Genomic DNA, 20,066 nt, shown 5'->3' with positions numbered 1-20,066 from the left:
TACCGTGTTTCAAGTCTGCTTTATGTTCGCGGATGCGGTCCGAGATATGTCGTTTGGTTTCTCCAATGTAGCTACTACCACAGAGGCACTTTAGTTTGTAGACGCCCGGGTACTGTATGTCTGGAACAGCATCTTTTACAGATGGAACCAGATCACGGATTTTATGTACTATGTTGAATCGGACCTGGATCTTGTGATTATTCAGGATTTTGGAGATCTTTTTAGTGACCCCTGCAATGTAGGGTAAGGTGATGGTTTTGAGTGGCTCCACAAGAGGATCCTTCATGACTGGAGTGATGGCTTTGCGGATTGTGTAGTCGGAGTAACCATTAGCCCTGAGAGCCTGGTGTACGTGGTTGAGTTCACTGGTAATCTGTTCCTGGTCGGAAATGCATTGGGCTCTATGGTATAGAGTCTTGATGAGGGAGTTCTTCTGGGATGGATGGTAGTGGGAATCCGGTTTCAAGTAAGCATCTGTATGGGTAGCTTTCCTGTAGACAGAGTGGCTCATTGAACCATCATGTCTCCTTTTAATGAAGACATCCAAAAAGGGTATTTTGCCATCTTTTTTGACCTCCATGGTAAATCTGATGGCTGGGTGTATGGAATTGATGTGTTCGCGGAATTGGTCTAGAGCAAGCTGGCCATGTGGCCAGATGATAAAGGTGTCATCCACGTACCTCTTCCATAAGGTCGGGCGTAGAGTGGCAGTCTGGATGGCGTCAGTTTCAAATTTTTGCATGAATACGTTGGCTACAACCGGAGATAGGGGGGAGCCCATTGGGGTGCCCTCAGTTTGTTTGTAGAAAGTTCCATTCTAGGTGAAGTATGTGTTGGTTAAGCAATGTCTCACCAGGGGGGGTACATCAGTATGCAGTCCTTGATGAACCAGGTCTTCAATGATAGCGATGGTGTCAGGTACCGGGACTTTGGTGAACAAGGACACCACATCAAAACTGACAAGCAGGTCGTCTGGGGACAGGGAAATGCCTTTGATTGCCGATACCAGGTGAGTAGAATTTAGTAACGCAGAGGTGGTTTTTCCAGTGAAAGGTCGCAGTATATCAGCAAGAAAACGTGCCAGTTTATAGGTGGGGGAGTTGATAGTAGAGACGATGGGACGAAGGGGTGTATCTTCTTTGTGTATCTTTGGAAGGCCATATAATCTTGGTGGTCTGGCAGCAGAGGGTTTCAACGAGAACTGTTTGGTCTCATCAATTAATGCTGTTGAATGAGAGATGATTTTGTTCGTTTTGGTAACCAGGCTGTTGGTGGGATCTCTTTTTATTTTTGTATAGCTGCCATCGTTGAGTAGTTCTTGAATTTTGTTGTTATATTCTGTTTTGTCCATGATGACAGTGGCATTGCCCTTGTCGGCTGAGAGGACGACAATATCATCTCTCTTTTTTAATTGAGATAATTCAAAACGTTCGTCTTTGCTGATGTTGCTGGGTGGCAACTTAGCGTTTTTGAGGGTTGTAGCGATTTCAGATCTTGCTACGTCTGCAGAGATGTGACTCAAGCCCTTGAGTGCAACGTCGACATGGGCAATGATATCATTAACCGGTAAGTGTCTCGGTGTGACAACAAAGTTTCGACCTTTAGCTAAAACGGATTTCAGACCATCAGAAATGGAACTGTTACTGCGATTAATTACGACTTTGTTGACGTCTATCTTTTCGGTGTGTGGATCCGATTTTTTGTTGGAGAGGTGATTGAATTTGGAAATAAAATTGTCCCTACATTTGGTCGACATAGTGGCAGCCGAAGAGGTAGTCATATTGTCTACATGTTCCCAATCTGATGTAGACATTGTTGCTGTCAATGTTAAGTGTGATTTATAGAGTGTCTTGTCTAACTGATCGAGTTCGGTGTGTGTAAGTCTGATTTTTTCCGAGATAAGAGCGAAGCTAGTTCTAGCTAGAATTCGTTTTGCATTGAGAGAAGTTGCAGTAGCAAAGGTTAGTGTAAATGCGGTTGGTATTACCTTAGAGTCGCGGCATCTCTTCAGAAAGGTGAGAGACTCGATTAGTTGAGCCTTCTTATCCCGGAGTCTGTTGAATGATCTTAAGGTTGTGTGGAATCCCTCCCCGTAGAGGCGGTTAAATTTCGATTTAAAGCTTTCATGACTGCAAGGATTCATCTTCTTTGGTTCTTTCGGTAAAGTCATGTAGAATGAGAATAAAATAATAAATTGATAAAATAAAATAACACAATAATATTCTCACAACGTTTCGGCCACAGCATAAGCGGCCTTCATCAGGTGAAGGGACGAGACTGTCTGGAGGACAGCGCTGGAGTGAAAAAGCCACGCTCAGATTGTGACCTTTAAGCTGTGTGAGAAGAAACAAAGTGCCTTTTTTTCGCCATATAGCATTGTGATATATAACGACTTATTGTTGGTAGCTTAGCTGATTGGAGAATATATAGAGTTTATTGATAACATTGAGGTAAGTTATATTTTAGTTTTTATTGGTTCACTATATAGTATTCATTATATATTGTAGTGTATACCCAGTTACTGTGAATAGCTCAGATGTGTAGGCCTTGACTTCAACATAGCCATTTCTGTGACCAGTCACAAGCTAATCACTCAGTTATTTCAATGCTAAATTCGCCTAGTTATTTCAATGCTAAATTCTCCTGTTTGATTTGTACTAGGTGCCTCTGTGAATGTGTATGCTCTGACTTTAACATAGCTATTTCTGTGACCAGTTACAAGCTAACCACTCAGCTATTTCAATGCTAAATTCTATGCTAATTCCTTTGTCAAGGGGTGCCTCTGTGGATGTGTATGCTTAAGCTATTTCAATGCTAAATTATCCTGTTTGATTTGTACTAGGTGCCTCTGTGAATGTGTATGCTCTGACTTTAACATAGCTATTTCTGTGACCAGTCACAAGCTAATCACTCAGCCATTTCAATGCTAAATTCTATGCTAATTCCTTTGTCAAGGCGCTTTGTTTCTTCTCACACAGCTTAAAGGTCGCGATCTGAGCGTGGCTTTTTCACTCCAGTGCTGTCCTCCAGACAGTCTCGTCCCTTCACCTGATGAAGGCCACTTGTGTTGTGGCCGAAACGTCGTGAGAATATTGTTGTGTTATTTTATTTTATCAATTTATTATTTTATTCTCATTCTACGTGACTTTACCGAAAGAACCAAAGAAGATATATTTTTATTAATATGTATTTTATTATTTTATTAATAAAGTATATATTTTCAACTTGACTTTCCCTTTATTTCTTTTTGATATTTCTTCCTTTTATAAAATATATATTTTATTGTTTCCCTTCAACGTGACTTTACCGAAAGAACCAAGAATATGATGTAGATTGTTTTGATTTGTTTTCTCTAGAATTTCCTATTTGTTTTGGTTTGTTTCGTTTTTCATTTGTTTTGGTTTGCTTTGATATTTTTTTCCACCTTTATTTCTTTTTCGTTTGTTTTGCTTCGTCGTCTAAAGAACGTTTTTGGTTTAAAAAAAAAACCCGAACCCATCTCTTGATGAGCGGTTATAAAAAAAAATTCACCGCTGCCCCTAAAGTTTCGAATCGGCAGCACGTGGCGACACGGGCCGGGTGATCGTGGTGGTGGTGTTGGTGGTAGTGGTGGTGGTCGTGGTGGTAGTGGTTGTGTTGGTGTTGGTGGTCGTGGTGGTAGTGTTGGTGGTCGTGGTGGTAGTGTTGGTGGTAGTGGTGGTAGTGGTAGTGTTGGTGGTAGTGGTGGTGGTAGTGGTGGTAGTGTTGGTGGTAGTGGTGGTGGTCGTGGTGGTAGTGTTGGTGGTGGTAGTGTTGGTGGTAGTGGTGGTGGTGGTCGTGGTGGTGGTCGTGGTGGTAGTAGTGGTGGTGGTCGTGGTAGTGGTGGTCGTGGTGGTAGTGGTGGTGGTAGTGGTGGTGGTCGTGGTGGTAGTGGTGGTAGTGTTGGTGGTAGTGGTGGTAGTAGTGTTGGTGGTAGTGGTGGTGGTAGTGGTGGTGGTAGTGTTGGTGGTCGTGGTGGTAGTGTTGGTGGTGGTGGTCGTGGTGGTGGTAGTGTTGGTGGTAGTGGTGGTGGTAGTGGTGGTGGTAGTGTTGGTGGTAGTGTCAGCAGCCCCCTGCAATTCTCCTCCAGTCGATGTTCAAAATAAAACGACACTACAAAAAATTCCCTCCACCTCGCCGTCAAAATTGTTTTTATCACCCCCACACACACACCCACACACACCCCGTCCCCGCTTCTGAAATCATCACCGGCTGCGAAACGTCGAGCCACGTGACTGGCGTCCGACTGAGCCCGGTTCGGGCTCCGCCCCAGCCGCAGGAGTCGCCGCAGCAGCAGCAGCAGCCAGCCGAGCGAGACGGTACAGTGCACAGAGACAAAGGCCCCCCGACCCCCGTGCAGCCTGTGACACACTGTAGGGGCAAGTGCCGTTAGCGCCTTGTCAAGGTCGGCACTGTGGCACACGAAGGGGGGAATTGGGAGGGGCAACACCACCACCACCACGCCCGGCCGTCTTTGTCTTCCCCAGTCGGTGGCGTTCACTGCACACCGCTACACCAGCTTTGAGGCCGAGTCGTTCTAAAGACAAAGGCCCCCCACAGACTGTAGGGGGGCAAGTGCTGTTAGTGGCGAGTGGTTGCGCCTACGAAGGTCGCCACGGCATTTGAGTGGGTGGGGTGGTCAGCAGCACCGCGCCCGGCCGTCTTTGTCTTCCCCATTGGCGACGTTTCGACCAATGTTCACCACGGGTATATGTGGTTAATGCGAACTTGACTGCTTGCGAAATGTTTATATATGGTCGGTGTTTGAACATCTTAACAGCTGTTTTATTGCCAGAAAGGGTAAAACGTATTCTTATACATCAAAACTCAGATTTTTGGTTTACCTAAACATGTTCAGGTAATTGTTGAAAAAATTTCAAGCCTTAAAACATAATATAAATACAAAAAGTTATCTGAAAATGCTCAGGTAATTGTGTCAAAAATGTTCATGTGTAATTTTTTTTAATTTAACCTAAAATGCTCAAGTAATTGTCTCAAATTTTCAAGCATGCAAAAAATATATACGCGTTAAAAATTGTTTACCTGAAAATGCTCGGGTAATTGTCTCAAAATGTTCAGGAAATTGTTTCAAAATGTTCAGGAAATTGTCTCAAAATGTTCAGGAAATTGTCTCAAAATGTTCAGGAAATTGTCTCAAAATGTTCAGGAAATTGTCTCAAAATGTTCAGGAAATTATCTCAAAATGTTCAGGAAATTGTCTCAAAATGTTCATGAAATTGTCTCAAAATGTTCAGGAAATTGTCTCAAAATGTTCAGGAAATTGTCTCAAAATGTTCAGGAAATTGTCTCATGGATGTTCAGGAAATTGTCTCAAAATGTTCAGGAAATTGTCTCAAAATGTTCAGGAAATTGTCTCAAAATGTTCAGGAAATTATCTCAAAATGTTCAGGAAATTATCTCAAAATGTTCAGGAAATTATCTCAAAATGTTCAGGAAATTGTCTCAAAATGTTCAGGAAATTGTCTCAAAATGTTCAGGAAATTGTCTCAAAATGTACAGGAAATTGTCTCAAAATGTTCAGGAAATTATCTCAAAATGTTCAGGAAATTATCTCAAAATTTTCAGGAAATTATCTCAAAATGTTCAGGAAATTATCTCAAAATGTTCAGGAAATTGTCTCAAAATGTTCAGGAAATTGTCTCAAAATGTTCAGGAAATTGTCTCAAAATGTTCAGGAAATTGTCTCATGATGTTCAGGAAATTGTCTCAAAATGTTCAGGAAATTGTCTCAAAATGTTCAGGAAATTGTCTCAAAATGTTCATGAAATTGTCTCAAAATGTTCATGAAATTGTCTCAAAATGTTCAGGAAATTGTCTCAAAATGTTCAGTAAATTGTCTCATGGATGTTCAGGAAATTGTCTCAAAATGTTCAGGAAATTGTCTCAAAATGTTCAGGAAATTGTCTCAAGATGTTCAGGAAATTGTCTCAAAATGTTCAGGAAATTGTCTCAAAATGTTCAGGAAATTGTCTCAAAATGTTCAGGAAATTGTCTCAAAATGTTCAGCCCTGAAACATCTTAAGTCTCTTCCCCTCCTCAATTTTAAGTCCTCCAATGAATTTGCCTGGGGCGATTCAGGCAGTCTGCCAGTGTTGGATGTTGTATCTTGCTTGTCATGTGCAGTTGCATGCTAATGACGTGAATTTAATGTTTGTGCATTTTATAATCATTCGCACGTGTTGCTATTCTGCAAGTGTGTAATTAATGTGTGTATTTCAACGTATGTATGTATGGGTGTTGGACTTCTTTCGCACCGTACGTTAGCCGACCGTGCTAATCGGAGGTTTCGGAGGGGAAGGGCAACAAACTGTGGGCCTCTATGTTAGTCTATGGGTCTCTGTGTTTGTCTATGGGTCTCTATGTTAGTCTATGGGTCTTTGTGTTGTTAATCTATGGGTCTCTGTGTTAGTCTATGGGTCTCTGTGTTAGTCTATGGGTCTCTATGTTAGTCTATGGGTCTCTATGTGAGTAGTCTATGGGTTTATGTTAGTCTATGGGTCTCTATGTGAGTCTATGGGTCTCTATGTTCGTCTATGGGTCTCTATGTGAGTCTATGGGTCTCTATGTTAGTCTATGGGTCTCTATGTTAGTCTATGGGTCTCTATGTTTGTCTATGGGTCTCTATGTTAGTCTATGGGTCTTTATGTAAGTCTATGGGCCTCTATGTTAGTCTATGGGTCTCTGATTGACTATGGGTCTCTGTGAGTATGTACAGAATGTATATTAAACTTCTTTCGCACCGTACGTAGACGACCGTGCTAATCGGAGGTGCAGTGGAGCGGGAACAACAATCTTAAACACAAAAAGCAGTTCTAAAGATTAGTTTGTTTTTAAGTGCCATTTATTAAAACAGTATATACATCAACAAAATTGTATTTATAAAACACCTTCGAAGGAGCACAAATTATTGATTTAAAAAAACTGAACAAGTCTTTTTTACAATGCACATTGAAAGAGATCAAGATTTTAGTTTAGACATGAAACAATAGCAACACGAAAGCATCACAGCCGTCAGACGTTACAATAATGATACAATTTTCATCGCAACATTCCGTGACAGCAACATTCGCCGCAGCAAAGATGATTGTGTTTCGTGTAACATAAGGGCAAAAGAGAATGTGAAAGATATCGTGAATCGTTGAACTATGTATGCCATAAATCTCATAACACGAGTGTAGTGCAAGTACATCATAGCAGTATCAACTATTTTAATACAAGCTTATGGTCGAAGAAGCAATACAAGATGTGTGGTGCCTTCTTGACTGCATTGGATTAATTAATTGGAGCAATTAAACATGTTTCGGAGTAGACCATATAATAAGTTGACAGGGTAGCAGTGAATTTAATTGTACTGCTGGGTGAGGTCTTCATCCAGCAGTCGATAGATCATGGCTTGCAATGCATATTAAGACAGTTTGTCGGGAGATGGAGAGTCGGTAAGAGGCAGAAAAATCATAAATTAAAAAAGTCTTGAGCCTGGACTTGATCAGGGGTTGGGTGATCAGGAAAGGCCAGAGGGAGGAAATTCCAGACAGCAACAGAAGCAGCAGCAGATGCGTAGGGGACCTTTCTTTGAGATGGAGATTGATTGAGGAGCTTTGACAGAAAGTATTGGGTTTGCTGAAGCGGAGAGCGCAAAAAAAGTGGCAGTGCGATGAGATGAGAGTCCATGGAGGATCTATAATCATGTGTAAAATGTGAAGAAATTGAGTTTTGCTTAACTCGATTGGTGTTGCCATACCTGTTAACCCCTTATCAGTGCCCCTACCTTATTACACACCAATTCAGACCTTATTGGTCATCGCGTGCCCCTTATAAATCTCAACGTTCATCCTACAAAGTCCCATCACAAGGGAAAAACACAAACAAATGGACAGACCATTTTTCGTTTGCCCGTATTGAAACGGCTGTACGTTGTATGGATCTGAAAAGTCAATTGCCCTGTACGAGCATACGGGGTAAACCGTATGGGTTGACAGGTATGGTGTAATGTGAGTGTAGCCGGTTATAAGTTTAATGTAATGAATCACGTGTGTAGTTGTGAATGGAGATAATGGTGACCATGGATTGGACCCATAAACTCACGTGACTGCCATATCAATTCAGGGCGGATACTGCACAGGTAACGTGCATAGATTTAGAACCTCCCTTGCCAGTATCATTAATATAAGAATATGTTTTACCCTTTCTGGCAATGAAACAGTTGTGTTCAGATGTTGTTAAACCACTGAACAAGAAACCTTTTGCAAGGAATGACGTCTGCATCAACCACTCACACTTGTGGTGAACATGCAAACAAAAAAACATGCTCTGGTAGTGTGTGATGCATTGTCCTTGGAACTGATTGGTCCACCACCAGAGACAGCTTTCTTTAGAGCCTAGTCTCTAACAGTGTTAAGTAATTCTAGATTTAAAGCTTTCGTGACTGCTAGGATCCATACTCTTTGGTTCTATTGGGTAAAGTCACGTAGGTGAAAATACAAAAAAACCTACGTGACTTTACCCAATAGAACCAAAGAGTATAGTGTTAAGTAATGTTAATGAGCTGTGCATTGTTTACTGGTAGTAAATATATTCACAGTTAAAATTTTAATAATTGGAGACGATTTTAATAATTTAATGAAGAAAGTCGTTTGGGCGTGTGGGAGCAGAATATTAACATTTACACTCAATCCTTTCAGTGCAGGGATTGAGTGGTGAGGTGCTGCACAACGTGGGGTTGATTGGTGTGCATTTGTTCATAATTACAGGTATGATAATTTAGTTTCTTTCGAGTTTTATACTGGTAGGAACCTCCTGGTTACACCAGCCCACAGGGGATTATTGTGTCCGTCCGTAGTGCATCCAAAAATGGGAGGGGTGGGGCAGGGTGGGGAGGGGAGGGTGGGGCTGGGTGGGGAGGGTGGGGCTGGGTGGGGAGGGAGGGGCTGGGTGGGGAGGGAGGGGCTGGGTGGGGGGTGGGAGGGGTGGGGCTGGGTGGGGAGGGGCTGGTCACCCCGTGGTGCCCTTATAAAACTCAACGTTTAACCTACTCACGCCGGCTTGTGCCCGCCCTCACAGTCGGGCATATTTGCGGAATACACCACGTGGTGCCGCCGTTGACCCTGGCTATTGACCGAGCAACCCAACATTCCTACCAGCTCCCTCCGCAGGAATGTGTTTTTGTTTATTTTGCCGTTTTTGCGCGGGGAAAAGTTGGAAAACAAGATGGCCTCGTTAACATCGTGGCACAATAAACCCTTGCCGAATAATCCAACATTCCGAATTATGTACAACGGTACTCCCCACTACCACCTGCCCAAATATAAAAAAAAAAATTGTTTTCCAAACTCTTAACACACCAATACGCATTTGACACACCCCCGCATCAATTCCACCCAAAGCTTTGGATTTGTCTCGCGCACTTAAGTGATTTCTACTTCAGTCCCTTTCTTTAACTTCTTGACTCTTGCACAGAGTGCACAAAACGGGGGTAAAGTCCAAAGCGGCGGGTCTGCACCGACGCTCACCACGCCCGACCGCCACCAGACCGAGTCGATGTTTTGGCCGTGGCGCACGGCTCCGCTCCACGTGCGTGCAGAAATTGGACCATTCGGCACGGCAATTCGGCTCGTGGCGAATTACTAACACGCCGTATGCACGCTGAAAGCGCAGCCGTGCCGAATTATCCCTAATTACGAGTATCCCTAATTACGAATGTACAGTAAAACCTTGGATTGCGAGCAACTTTGGTCTGCGAGTGTTTTGCAAGACGGGCAAATTATTAAATAAATATTAATTTGATAAACGAGCGAGGGTCTTGCAATGCGAGTAGTAGTACGTATAGATGCTTTGTCTGCCGAGCGTCATGTGATCACAACTGATATACGAGTGCTTTGATATACGAGTGCTTTGGATTACAAACACGTTTCCGGAACGAATTATGCTCGCAATCCAAGGTTTTACTGTACTTAGTTGTATATATACGAGTGCTACTAAGCTGTCTAGCTTGATAAATTCAAGTTATTACAATAGATATATAGTAATGGGAAGGTGATTCGAACGTTACGGTGGTAAAAATAGGAAGTCATGTTCTGATGGTTGATTAAATTTAGCGATAGTTACGTTGTTGGGAAAAGAGACCCTCGCAAAATGGGCGCCCTGCAGCTTTTAAAAATTAACATTGAGCTGATGGAGTAAGCAGAGTTATACTTCATAATAAAGGTTTTTGGGTTAGATCGCGTTATTTATAAATGTGTCGTAACCCTCCACCACCCGACACGGCCAATCAGCAAAAAAGTGTCACGTTGACAAAAGACAAATAGTTCACTACTTTAGCCCACCGGTGTGTTGAAGAGTGAATCCACAACATTTACAGTTTGAGTATGACGTTTCACTGGTAATTACATAATTACATCCAGCATCATCGGGCAATTAGCCAGAATGGCGAATTGCCCGATGATTCTGGATGTAATTACCAGCGAAACGTCGTACTCAAACTGTAAATGTTGTGGATTCACTCTTCAACACACCGGTGGGCTAAAGTAGTGAACTATTTGTCTTTTGTCAACGTGACACTTTTTTTGCTGATTGGCCATGTCGGGTGGTGGAGGGTTATGACACATTTATAAATAACGCGATCTAACCCAAAAACCTTTATTACGAATAATATTGGTCGCAAAAGCCTACGTGTTAAACAGAGTTATACTTGTGTATTTTGTTAGAGATGGTTCTGATTCAGATAAAATAAATAATAGTTGCTTTATACCTTTATGGTGTTTAAAAGTATACGGCAAATTTACATTTCATAATAGAATTGGACTATAAAATGTTGTTTTATTAATATACAAGCAAATATTTAATTTGTGCAGTATCATCACAGTGGCTGTGACTAGGATAGAGCATTTAGAAGGCCCTCTAGATGTTAATATAATGTGTTTTAGTTAAATGTTAAATATATTTAAGATGTTTTTGTTAAATGTGAAATATTTCAGATGTTTTATGTTAAATGTGTATTATATATGATAAGCAGGTGTTATCATTATTGAGATTCGGGTGGACACTTTAGAGTACAGGGATTGAGCAGTGAGGTGCTGTGTAACGTGGGGCTGATTTAGTGTGCATCTGGTTATATTACAGGTCCACGAATGCTCCTCAGAAGAACACTTTGAATTAAAGCGTTTGCTGTTCCACAACCTTCTGGTGTCCCTCGGTGGTTGAGTCACCCGATCCTCAAGAGGATGGCAGAACACAACGCGGAGTATTCACTCATCGCCACCGAACCCGTCTATTGTTGTTGTCTTTATTAGCCGGCCTGTCCCCTCGTTACGATCGCGGGAGGAGAGGGATAGGGCGTGCTGGTTACACGAGCCTAACAATTTGTTTGACTCGATAAGTTGTGATGCATCTACTCTCTTTCCATGACCCATCAGCATCAGCATGGCGTGCGCGGTGGCTGCCCCGGTGCCGGAGCCGATCGGGGACTTCCCGGCGTGGCTGGAGACGCAGGGCGTGAACCAGGAGGTGGCCCGGGCCATGGACTCGGAGCTGGGCATCCGGGACTACGGGGTCCTGCGCGCCTGCGTCGGGGACGGCCTCGTGCGGGCCGAGCTGCTGGCCACGGCGCGCGACCGCCTGCCCTTCGGCTTCTACGCCGTGCTGCGGCAGGTGGTGAAGGCCCTGCGGGGCGCCGAGCGCCACGACGCCGGGACGCCGCTCTGGGACGACGACGACGACGCCGCGGCCGCGGCCGCGGCCGCCGCCTCCTCCCCCTGTGGCGACGTGACGCTGGGAGGCCTGGTGGACGTGCTGCTCGCGCTGTTCAGCGGCTTGAGCCGGGAGCTGCTGCTGTCCGCGCGGAGGCTGGGAGCCATGGACGGCCAAGGGGCCAGTGCTGGGGGCTCCACTCCGCCTGGAACGGAGATTGAGATCCAGGACTTACTAAAAGCCAACGGAAATCAGCCCTTAGGGAATGGTAATAAAGATGTTAATGTCATGATACCTGTTGCAATAGACACCAAATAAATTTGCCCACTGTGGAAACGTAGAAAGAAATAGCCCATTGTTAGTCCGCTGATGAATGAAGGCATCTCCATAACGCGTCGGGCTGTGGGATGCGTCGACCAAACATTACCACGCTGGTCAGTGTGGGTTGGTATAGGGGGTTGGAAATCGATCTGAGGTCACCAAGTTCATAGTGCAAGTGCGCCAACCACCGCTACCATTATATCCGTATATAACAATCGCACACCTTTATTTGTGCAGGTGTATTGTCGACGGGCCGGGAGACAGGATTCTTGAGGAGGCACCTTCTTTACTCGTAGGTTCACAGGTTCACCCTCGTTCTTTCCAAGTCGTACAGCCTAGCCTAGACACAACCCTGATCGCGTTACACCGACGGCGTCGATGGAGACAGCCAACAACTATCCGGCCGCGCAATTATTGAGTGAAGGCGGCAGCGACGAAGGCAGCGAAGGTGACGGTGACGACGGAGAGACGAGTTCACTCTCCAGAACCGGCAGCCCGGAGCTCTCGCTCTCCGCTGCTTTTATCCTACTCGGCGCGGCCTGGCTTCGCCCTGGCCGCGCCTCCCTTCTCGAACCCACTAGCGGGTGCCAGGGGCTTCCAGATGAGGTTTTCCGTGACCCTTGCCCCACAATTCCTCAGCCCTGCAGGCACGACCGTGTGTATGATCCTCATGGCGGTACCGCGGGGTACCAAACAATACAAAATGCCCGAGGCAATTAAACGTTTTATTTCTGGGACGCTATTTTTTGCAAGGGTGTATTTAACTCCGCGACTGGGGTGCCAATCAATCTGAAATCAGTGCCACACTCCGCGATGTCGAAACGCGGCGAGGACAATTGCGCTGAAACTCTGAAACGCTCGGCACGCACCGCGGCGGTGCGTCGTGAGTACAGCTCGCCGAGACGAGTCGATTGCCGCATCGCCGACAATCAACAAGACTAAAAATGACTGCGTCACTGACATTATGCGAGAGCCGGGGTACTTTGGTTCTCCCCGGGGTACTGCCATAAGGTTCACAGTGGCACAGCGCCGGCTGCTGGACAGCGGTCGGCGCTGTGCCGCCACACAGGTTGAGGTGGCGATTGTTTTCGTACGTTGAGCATTCGGTGACGTCAAAAGCTTGCAACAAAATGCGCATTTCACCGCCCGCTTTTTTCCGGCGTTGGCTTATGTTTTAAAAAAAAGAAGAGAAAGAGCGAGCTGCCCATTCAGTCCGATGCCACTTTTGCGCCCTCTCTTTGCAGATGCGGTGGAGGTGTCTCCTCCAGTCGGGGGCTTCAGTCCCTCACAGGCCACTCGCGCGATTAAAATGGAGCTCCACGATGGTAAGAACGGAACCTGCACCTCCGTTTCATCAGCACAGTAAAACCTTGCATTGCGAGGAGCATAATTCGTTCCGGAAATGTGTTTGTAATCCGAAGCACTCGTATATCAAAGCACTCGTATATCAGTTGCGATCACGTGACGCTCGGCAGTGCAAAGCGTAGACACGTACTGCTACTCGTATTGCAAGACCCTCGCTCGTTTATCAAATTAATATTTACTTAAAAATGTTGCTCGTCTTGCAAAACACTCGCAGACCAAGTTACTCGCAGTCCAAGGTTTTTACTGAGGTTTATTTCCCAGCTATGTTCCGATTTGTGCTATCGGTATGGGGCTTTGAGACGAAACAGATTTAGCTCCAGGGCTGATGTTTAGCCGCTTACTAAAAATGTACAGTCGGCAGGTTTCTGACAGTTGCTTCCCCATAGCTCCTTTATTGCTCGTACACCGTCACACTTCCCATTAATTATCTCCATGCCTTGACACCTCTGCCAGTATCTCTTGACAACCAGGGGGCTTGCTAACTATTAAAACTATTTTAATTTTTGTTACTAGGTAAGGCCCCACCGAGCCACCTGGCCACACATGATAGCTCAACGAAGTGGCTTGTCACGTGGTCATTTATAGCAGCCAAATACTCTTAAATGCATGTTTCTAAATGTGGAGGGAAAAACCTGAGGACCCAGGGAGAGACACCGCAAACTCCTAATATGCAAATATACAGCAGCAGGCGTTGTCAGGGTCGGAATCGAACCCACGACCTCCTGTACACCAGGCGAGGTAGTTAACATCTCCTAGCCACCGTGATGATGAGAGAGACACCGCAAACTCCAAATATACAGCAGCAGGCGTCAGGGTCGGGATCGAACCCACGACCTCCTGTACACCAGCCGAGGTAGTTAACATCTCCTAGCCACCGTGATGATGAGAGAGAAACACGCAAACTCCAAATATACAGCAGCAGGCATGGTCAGGGTCGGGATCGAACCCACGACCTCCTGTACACCAGCCGAGGTAGTTAACATCTCCTAGCCATCGTGATGATGAGAGAGACACGCAAACTCCAAATATACAGCAGCAGGCGTCAGGGTCGGGATCGAACCCACGACCTCCTGTACACCAGCCGAGGTAGTTAACATCTCATAGCCACCGCGGCACCCCTTGTGATGCTGCGCCTCGCTAGAGTGGTACGTTTTGCGTGCGTCAACTCTTTAGGAGAACTGCATTGCGTGGCGTGATCGTCATCGATTGAGTGCCCGATTGAGTGCCCGCCCTCCGTTAACCCGGTTGCAGATGACATCCCGTGGCCAGCGCCTGGGGGCGATGGCAGCCTCCACCAGGTCGCTTGGGAGGAGCTGGACCCGCGAAGAATGGGGTTTATAAGCCCAACAGACCTAGCAGGTAACGAACGGGCAAGAAGGGGGGAGCGGTGCTGAAGGGTTTTCGAGATTTCACTGTGAAGTGGTTTCCCGTGACGTACGTTGCACTGTGTAACGCGCGTTCGCGTTTTGTGTCCCACGTGGTGATGTGTACGTATCACGTACGGTGACATTTTTCAAGCATGAAAAAAAAATATATTTTTTATATCTGATTTTTTTTACCGAAAAATGCGCAGGTAATTGTCTCAACATTTTCAGGCCTGAAAATACTTATTTTTTAGACTTTTTTTACGTAAAAATTATCTGATAATTGTCTAAATTTTTCAAGTATGAACATGTGTTTTTAAAAAATATATATTTAATGTATATTTTTTTTTACTTGCAAATACTCAGGTAGTTGTCTCAAAATTTTCAGGCCTGACAACATCTTGAGGTCTATTCCCCTCCATTTTAAGTTGTCCTCGAATGGATTTGCCTGGGGGGGGGGCGTTTCAGGCAGTTTGCCTGTGATGTTGTCTCTTGCTTGTCATGTGCAGGGCATGCTAATGATGTGAATGTTATGTTTGCGCATTTTATAATTATTAGCACGTGTTGCTATTCTGCAAACGTGTAATTAATGTGTGTGGAGTGGTGCTGAAAATATTTAAATGTTGAATACAATTGGTTGCCACAGCATATTTCAACTTTGTATGTATATGTACGTTGAACTTCTTTTGCATCGTACGTAGCCAACCGTGCCAATCGGAGGTGCGGAGTGGGAGGAAGGACAACAAACTGAACACAAAAACGCAGTTCTAAAAATTTACATAACAATTAAAACGTGCCATATATTAAAACAATACATTAAAAAAACATCGGATGAAAGACATTCTAAGGAGCACAAACAATGATTTAAAAAACTAAACAAGCTATTAAAATGTCCTTTTTAATAGATGAATTATTTTTTTTAAATGTAACAATAACACGAAAGCATCCCAGCATTAAAACGTGCTGTAATAATCATAATGATATAATTTTCATCGCAACATTATGTGACAGAAATCTTTCCAGTAGAGTATAAGGTACTCTAGAATGATTGCAGTGCAGTATCTATCAATCTTGATTTGAAGCTTTCGTGACTGCAGGATTCCATACCCTCTGGTTCAGTTGGTAAAGTCACGTAGTAGGTATGGTTTACGTGACTTTACCGAAAGAACCAAAGAGTATGCAGTATGTATGTTGAACTTCTTTCGCGCCTTACGTAGCTAACCGTGGTAATCGGAGGTGCTGGGGGGAAAGACAACAAACTAAACACAAAAAGCAGTTCTAAAGACACGAGTTTTCAATTGAGATTTGGCTCACGGATTCATATTATGGCAGTGACTTTGTCTCTATAAGTGTGTACGCGTGCATCACGCATGACATTGCTGAGAGTGTTGCTTTCACTATATAAACACCTATTAACGATAATACTTATGCAATTCATAACACGAGTTTCCGTCTCCCATAGGTAAACACATCGGTGACCAATCCGAATTCGTCATTCAGAAAGTGACCTCGCTGCAGGCCGCGGGGGCCAATTTCAGCATCGACTCTTCACCGCGTCTGCTGCAGCCCCCGGCTGAAGAAAAGTACAGCAGCAGCGCCAAATCAAAAGCTGCCATCGCCGCCGCCGAACACACAGGCCAGCTGTACGGCGACAGCGGCTTCCGCTGGCCGGGAGGCCCAAGCCGTAGCAAAATCGCGACCGTCGGCGACGGGGATCCCGCGGCAACGGAGCGCGGACCGCCGGAGCCAAAGCGGCACGACTGCCACGTCGGGCGGCCCGGAGTCGCGCCCGCCGGCCAGGCGCCCGCGCACCCCTCCGACGGCCCCCACCGGTGCGACGTCTGCGGCAGGCGCTTCGCGCAGCGCCGCGCCCTCCAAAGCCACCGGCTGGCGCACGCGGCCGGCGCCAAGCAGCCGGACCGGCGCGGCGCGTGCGGCCGCGCCCTCCCCCAAGGCCGCGGCCCGAACCTCGACGAGTGCGAGGCCGCGGCGGCGGCCTCGGCCGCCGCCGCGGCCGAGGCCGCGGCCGCCGCGGCCGCGAGGCCGCACCGGTGCGCGGTGTGCGGCCGCGCGTTCGCCCTCGCCGGCGAGCTCAAGTCGCACGCGCGCACGCACACGGGCGAGAAGCCGTACCCGTGCGGCGTCTGCGGCCGCGCCTTCTCCTGGCTGTCCAGCCTCAAGATCCACCGGAGCTCGCACACGCGCGAGCGGCCCTTCCGCTGCGCCGCGTGCGGCCAGAGCTTCCCGCACCGCTGCGGCCTCAAGCGTCACGAGCGCACGCACACGGGCGACAAGCCTCACGGCTGCGACGAGTGCGGGCGGACCTTCGTGCTGCCCAGCGAGCTCAGGAACCACCGGCGCACGCACACGGGCGAGAGGCCGTTCGGCTGCGGCGTGTGCGGCCGCGCGTTTACCTGGAGCAAGAGCCTCAAGATGCACGAGCGGACGCACGCGCGGGAAGCAGGCGCCGCCGAGGCTGGGACCGCGGGAGGCGTGGGAGGCGCGGCAACCGGGACGCCGGGCCCGTCCGGCCTGCCCTTTCCTACGGGCGCGGGAGACCTGGGCACTCGCGTCCCTTGAGCTTCGTCCGCGTATCGAAACGTCGCGTATTGAGTGACTTCTAACGTTGGTGCCGCGCGAGGACGCGTTCCCAGCCTTCGTAGCTTTCCCTTTCACGCTGCAAGACACTTGTTGAGTTGCCGTTCACATCGTACGCAGAGACAATTTACGTTGTAAATGCAGTAAAACCTTTTGCATTGCGGGTAACTTGGTCTGCGGGTGTTTTTGCAAGACGTGCAAAATTTTTTTTAATGAATATTAATTTGATGAACGAGCGAGGGTCTTGCAATACGAGTAGTAGTACGTGTCTACGCTTTGTACTGCCGAGCGTCACGTGATCACAACTGATATACGAGTGCTTTGATATAGGAGCGCTTTGGATTACAAACACGTTTCCGGAACGAATTATGCTCGCGATCCAAGGTTTTACTGTAATGTCTTTTATACTGTACAGTATTCAAATTTAAAACGACTGTAAAATATATTCGCGCTCACCATTGTCGTCTTCGGTGCAGTCGTAAGGTTGCATTGCCGACTAAACACCGTAGCTCCGCACAAAGTGCGTTGCTGCACGCTGATTAGCCCGAGACGAATGAACAAAAAACATTCTGACCAAACGCGATGAGCAGTTCTCAAGAATCCGTATCTTACAATTGTATTTTTATTTATATACTGTGGATGGATAATTGTATTATTTATAAATGTCAGTGTATTTAGTTATTTTTTTGTTTACTTTATTTGTATTTCTGTTAAAATAATGGTAATAAATACAAAGCTATACTGACACTTCGCATATCGAATACAGGTAGTCCCCCCCCGAGTTACGATGGACCGGCTTACGATATTTCGATCTTACGATGGCGATAGCGGTACAACAAAATTGCCATCAGCAACCTAAACATCGTTCAAGTATGCAGACGACGGACAGCATCTTGGTGAGTACAGTTACAATATGATACGTTACGATACGTTCAATACGCGTGTGATACGTAGCTTTAGCGATTTCATTTTAGGGTTTCCCACGATACGATACATACGTTCAATGCATGTTAAAAAATTTTTTTATAGCAGATAGGATTGTTTCCTGAAGAAACTTTCTATGAAATTTCAGTTCATATAGGTAGGCTAAGAATTTACCTTGTTTTTTTTTACTTTACATTTTACTGTGCAATACAGTATTGTAATTAATCAATACATACAGTATATAGTTTATACAGTACGGTATTGTAAATTGCTCTTTTGCTAAATTATCACCATTCTTTAAGACTCCTGGGTAGGCTAGGCCATCTTCGACTTACGATATTTTTGACTTACGATGGGGGTCGTCGTAACGAAACTCCATCGTAAGTAGAGGACTACCAGTATTCGCGTATCGAGGTATTACCGTTGAATCTTGATTTGTTGCTTTTCTGCTTTCCCAAGGACCCATATGGGATCATGTTTATACGGCCTCGTGTTTGTGCAGTTGAAGCAATTGGCGGGACCCCGGGGTCCCATCACTGCCTCGGGGTGGGAAAAACCGCGTAGCGACACGAGTCTTGTCGCCTTACCGACAACAACAAAGCTAGTGGTCAATCGATCGGCCTCGTCGAGAGCTACTCGGGGACACTAAGTTTCGTAAAAAGTTGAAAAATTACATAAACACGTCCAATTCGCTGCCTGCGGGGGCACCGGGGCTCGCCTTGGCAAAGAAGCTGAGGATCGACGGCTGACCAGGAGGGCGTCGTCGCCGCTCGCGACTGCGGCGGACGCCCCCCCGGGGCTCGCGTTTGGCCGGTGGGGTGGCGCCCATCGTGTCGATCGCCACCTGCTGCTGCTGCTGCTGGCGCTTGTTGGCGCGAGTCTGGGCGGCGGGCGGCGCGTTGCTGTCGGGATCACGTAGTGGGCGGACTGAACAACAACAACAACAATAATTATTATTATTGACATGATTTTTGCGGGACCCCGGGGTCCCGCCAAATGATTCAGTTGTTGATGCAGAGAGCCCCACAGCTACATCCGCAGACCTGGCGAGCGCCACGCATTTTGCCATGGGCAGCGTGGCGTACTATGGTAACGATGCATAACGTTCCGTTATGACGGTGTGAATAATTTCTTTGACGGCCGACAGGATGTTCCAGATGTTATTTTGAAAACTCCGCCAATATTGCCTGGAACTTTGTGGCAGTATTTAATTCCTTTTGCGATGGACTACGGGGGCACTTTTTTTTTTTAAAAAAAAGATGTATTGCTCCTGACAACATTCTGTTCTAATGCTTTAAAAGTACAAGCAGTCTTCGACTTACGAACGGGTTCCGTTCCCGAGACCCGTTCGTAAGTCGGAACACTTGTTACCGTATTTAAATTGCACGTACGGTCGGTCAGTGTTTTAAAATGTGTTCCGTATCAACAAAGAAAGAGAAGCTTTGTTAAACTCGTAAATAAAAAGAAATGGTGTACATTTGCGAGTAATGCTGTAATAAGTACTGTATCGTGAACAAAACACAAAATAAAGTACCATGAATAGAAAACTTAAAGCAGTTTTGTTATCACGTGAGCCCCGTAATGAGTCCTCACAAACGCGCTCATACACACGGGGGTACACGCACAACAACAAAGACAAAGATCCCCCGTATAGCCCGCAATGGACTGTTGGGGCAAGTGCTGTTAGCGAGCGCCTATGAAGGCCAGTACCGTGGCACGCGAGGGGGGTGGGTGGCCAGCACCACGCCCGGCCGCCTTTGTCTCCCCAGT

At 46.2% G+C, this 20,066-nt stretch overlaps 1 protein-coding gene across 3 annotated transcripts; it reads left to right on the top strand.

Annotated features, from left to right (window-relative positions):
* The first annotated feature begins 3,557 nt into the window (after positions 1-3,557).
* Positions 3,558-19,849, top strand: LOC142905289 (uncharacterized). Of its 3 annotated transcripts, none has more exons than XM_076066803.1 (5): positions 3,558-4,337; positions 11,451-11,992; positions 13,290-13,370; positions 14,662-14,769; positions 16,237-19,849. In XM_076066803.1, exons 2-5 carry the CDS (start codon positions 11,458-11,460, stop codon positions 17,352-17,354), a joined length of 1,842 nt encoding a protein of 613 aa, XP_075922918.1. In that variant the 5' UTR covers positions 3,558-4,337; positions 11,451-11,457; the 3' UTR covers positions 17,355-19,849. The 3 variants fall into 3 exon arrangements, with proteins under 3 accessions (XP_075922918.1, XP_075922881.1, XP_075922931.1); XM_076066766.1 differs by having other exon boundaries at positions 11,158-11,992; XM_076066816.1 differs by having other exon boundaries at positions 3,558-4,725.
* Positions 19,850-20,066: the final 217 nt, after the last annotated feature.

The sequence above is a fragment of the Petromyzon marinus genome, chromosome 1 (genome assembly GCF_048934315.1).
Source record: "Petromyzon marinus isolate PM22_M1 ecotype Great Lakes invasive population chromosome 1, UKy_Petmar_22M1.pri1.0, whole genome shotgun sequence".
Lineage (NCBI taxonomy): Eukaryota > Metazoa > Chordata > Hyperoartia > Petromyzontiformes > Petromyzontidae > Petromyzon > Petromyzon marinus.
Note: the sequence above shows the minus strand (reverse complement) of the source record. Positions and strands in the feature narration are given on the sequence as shown.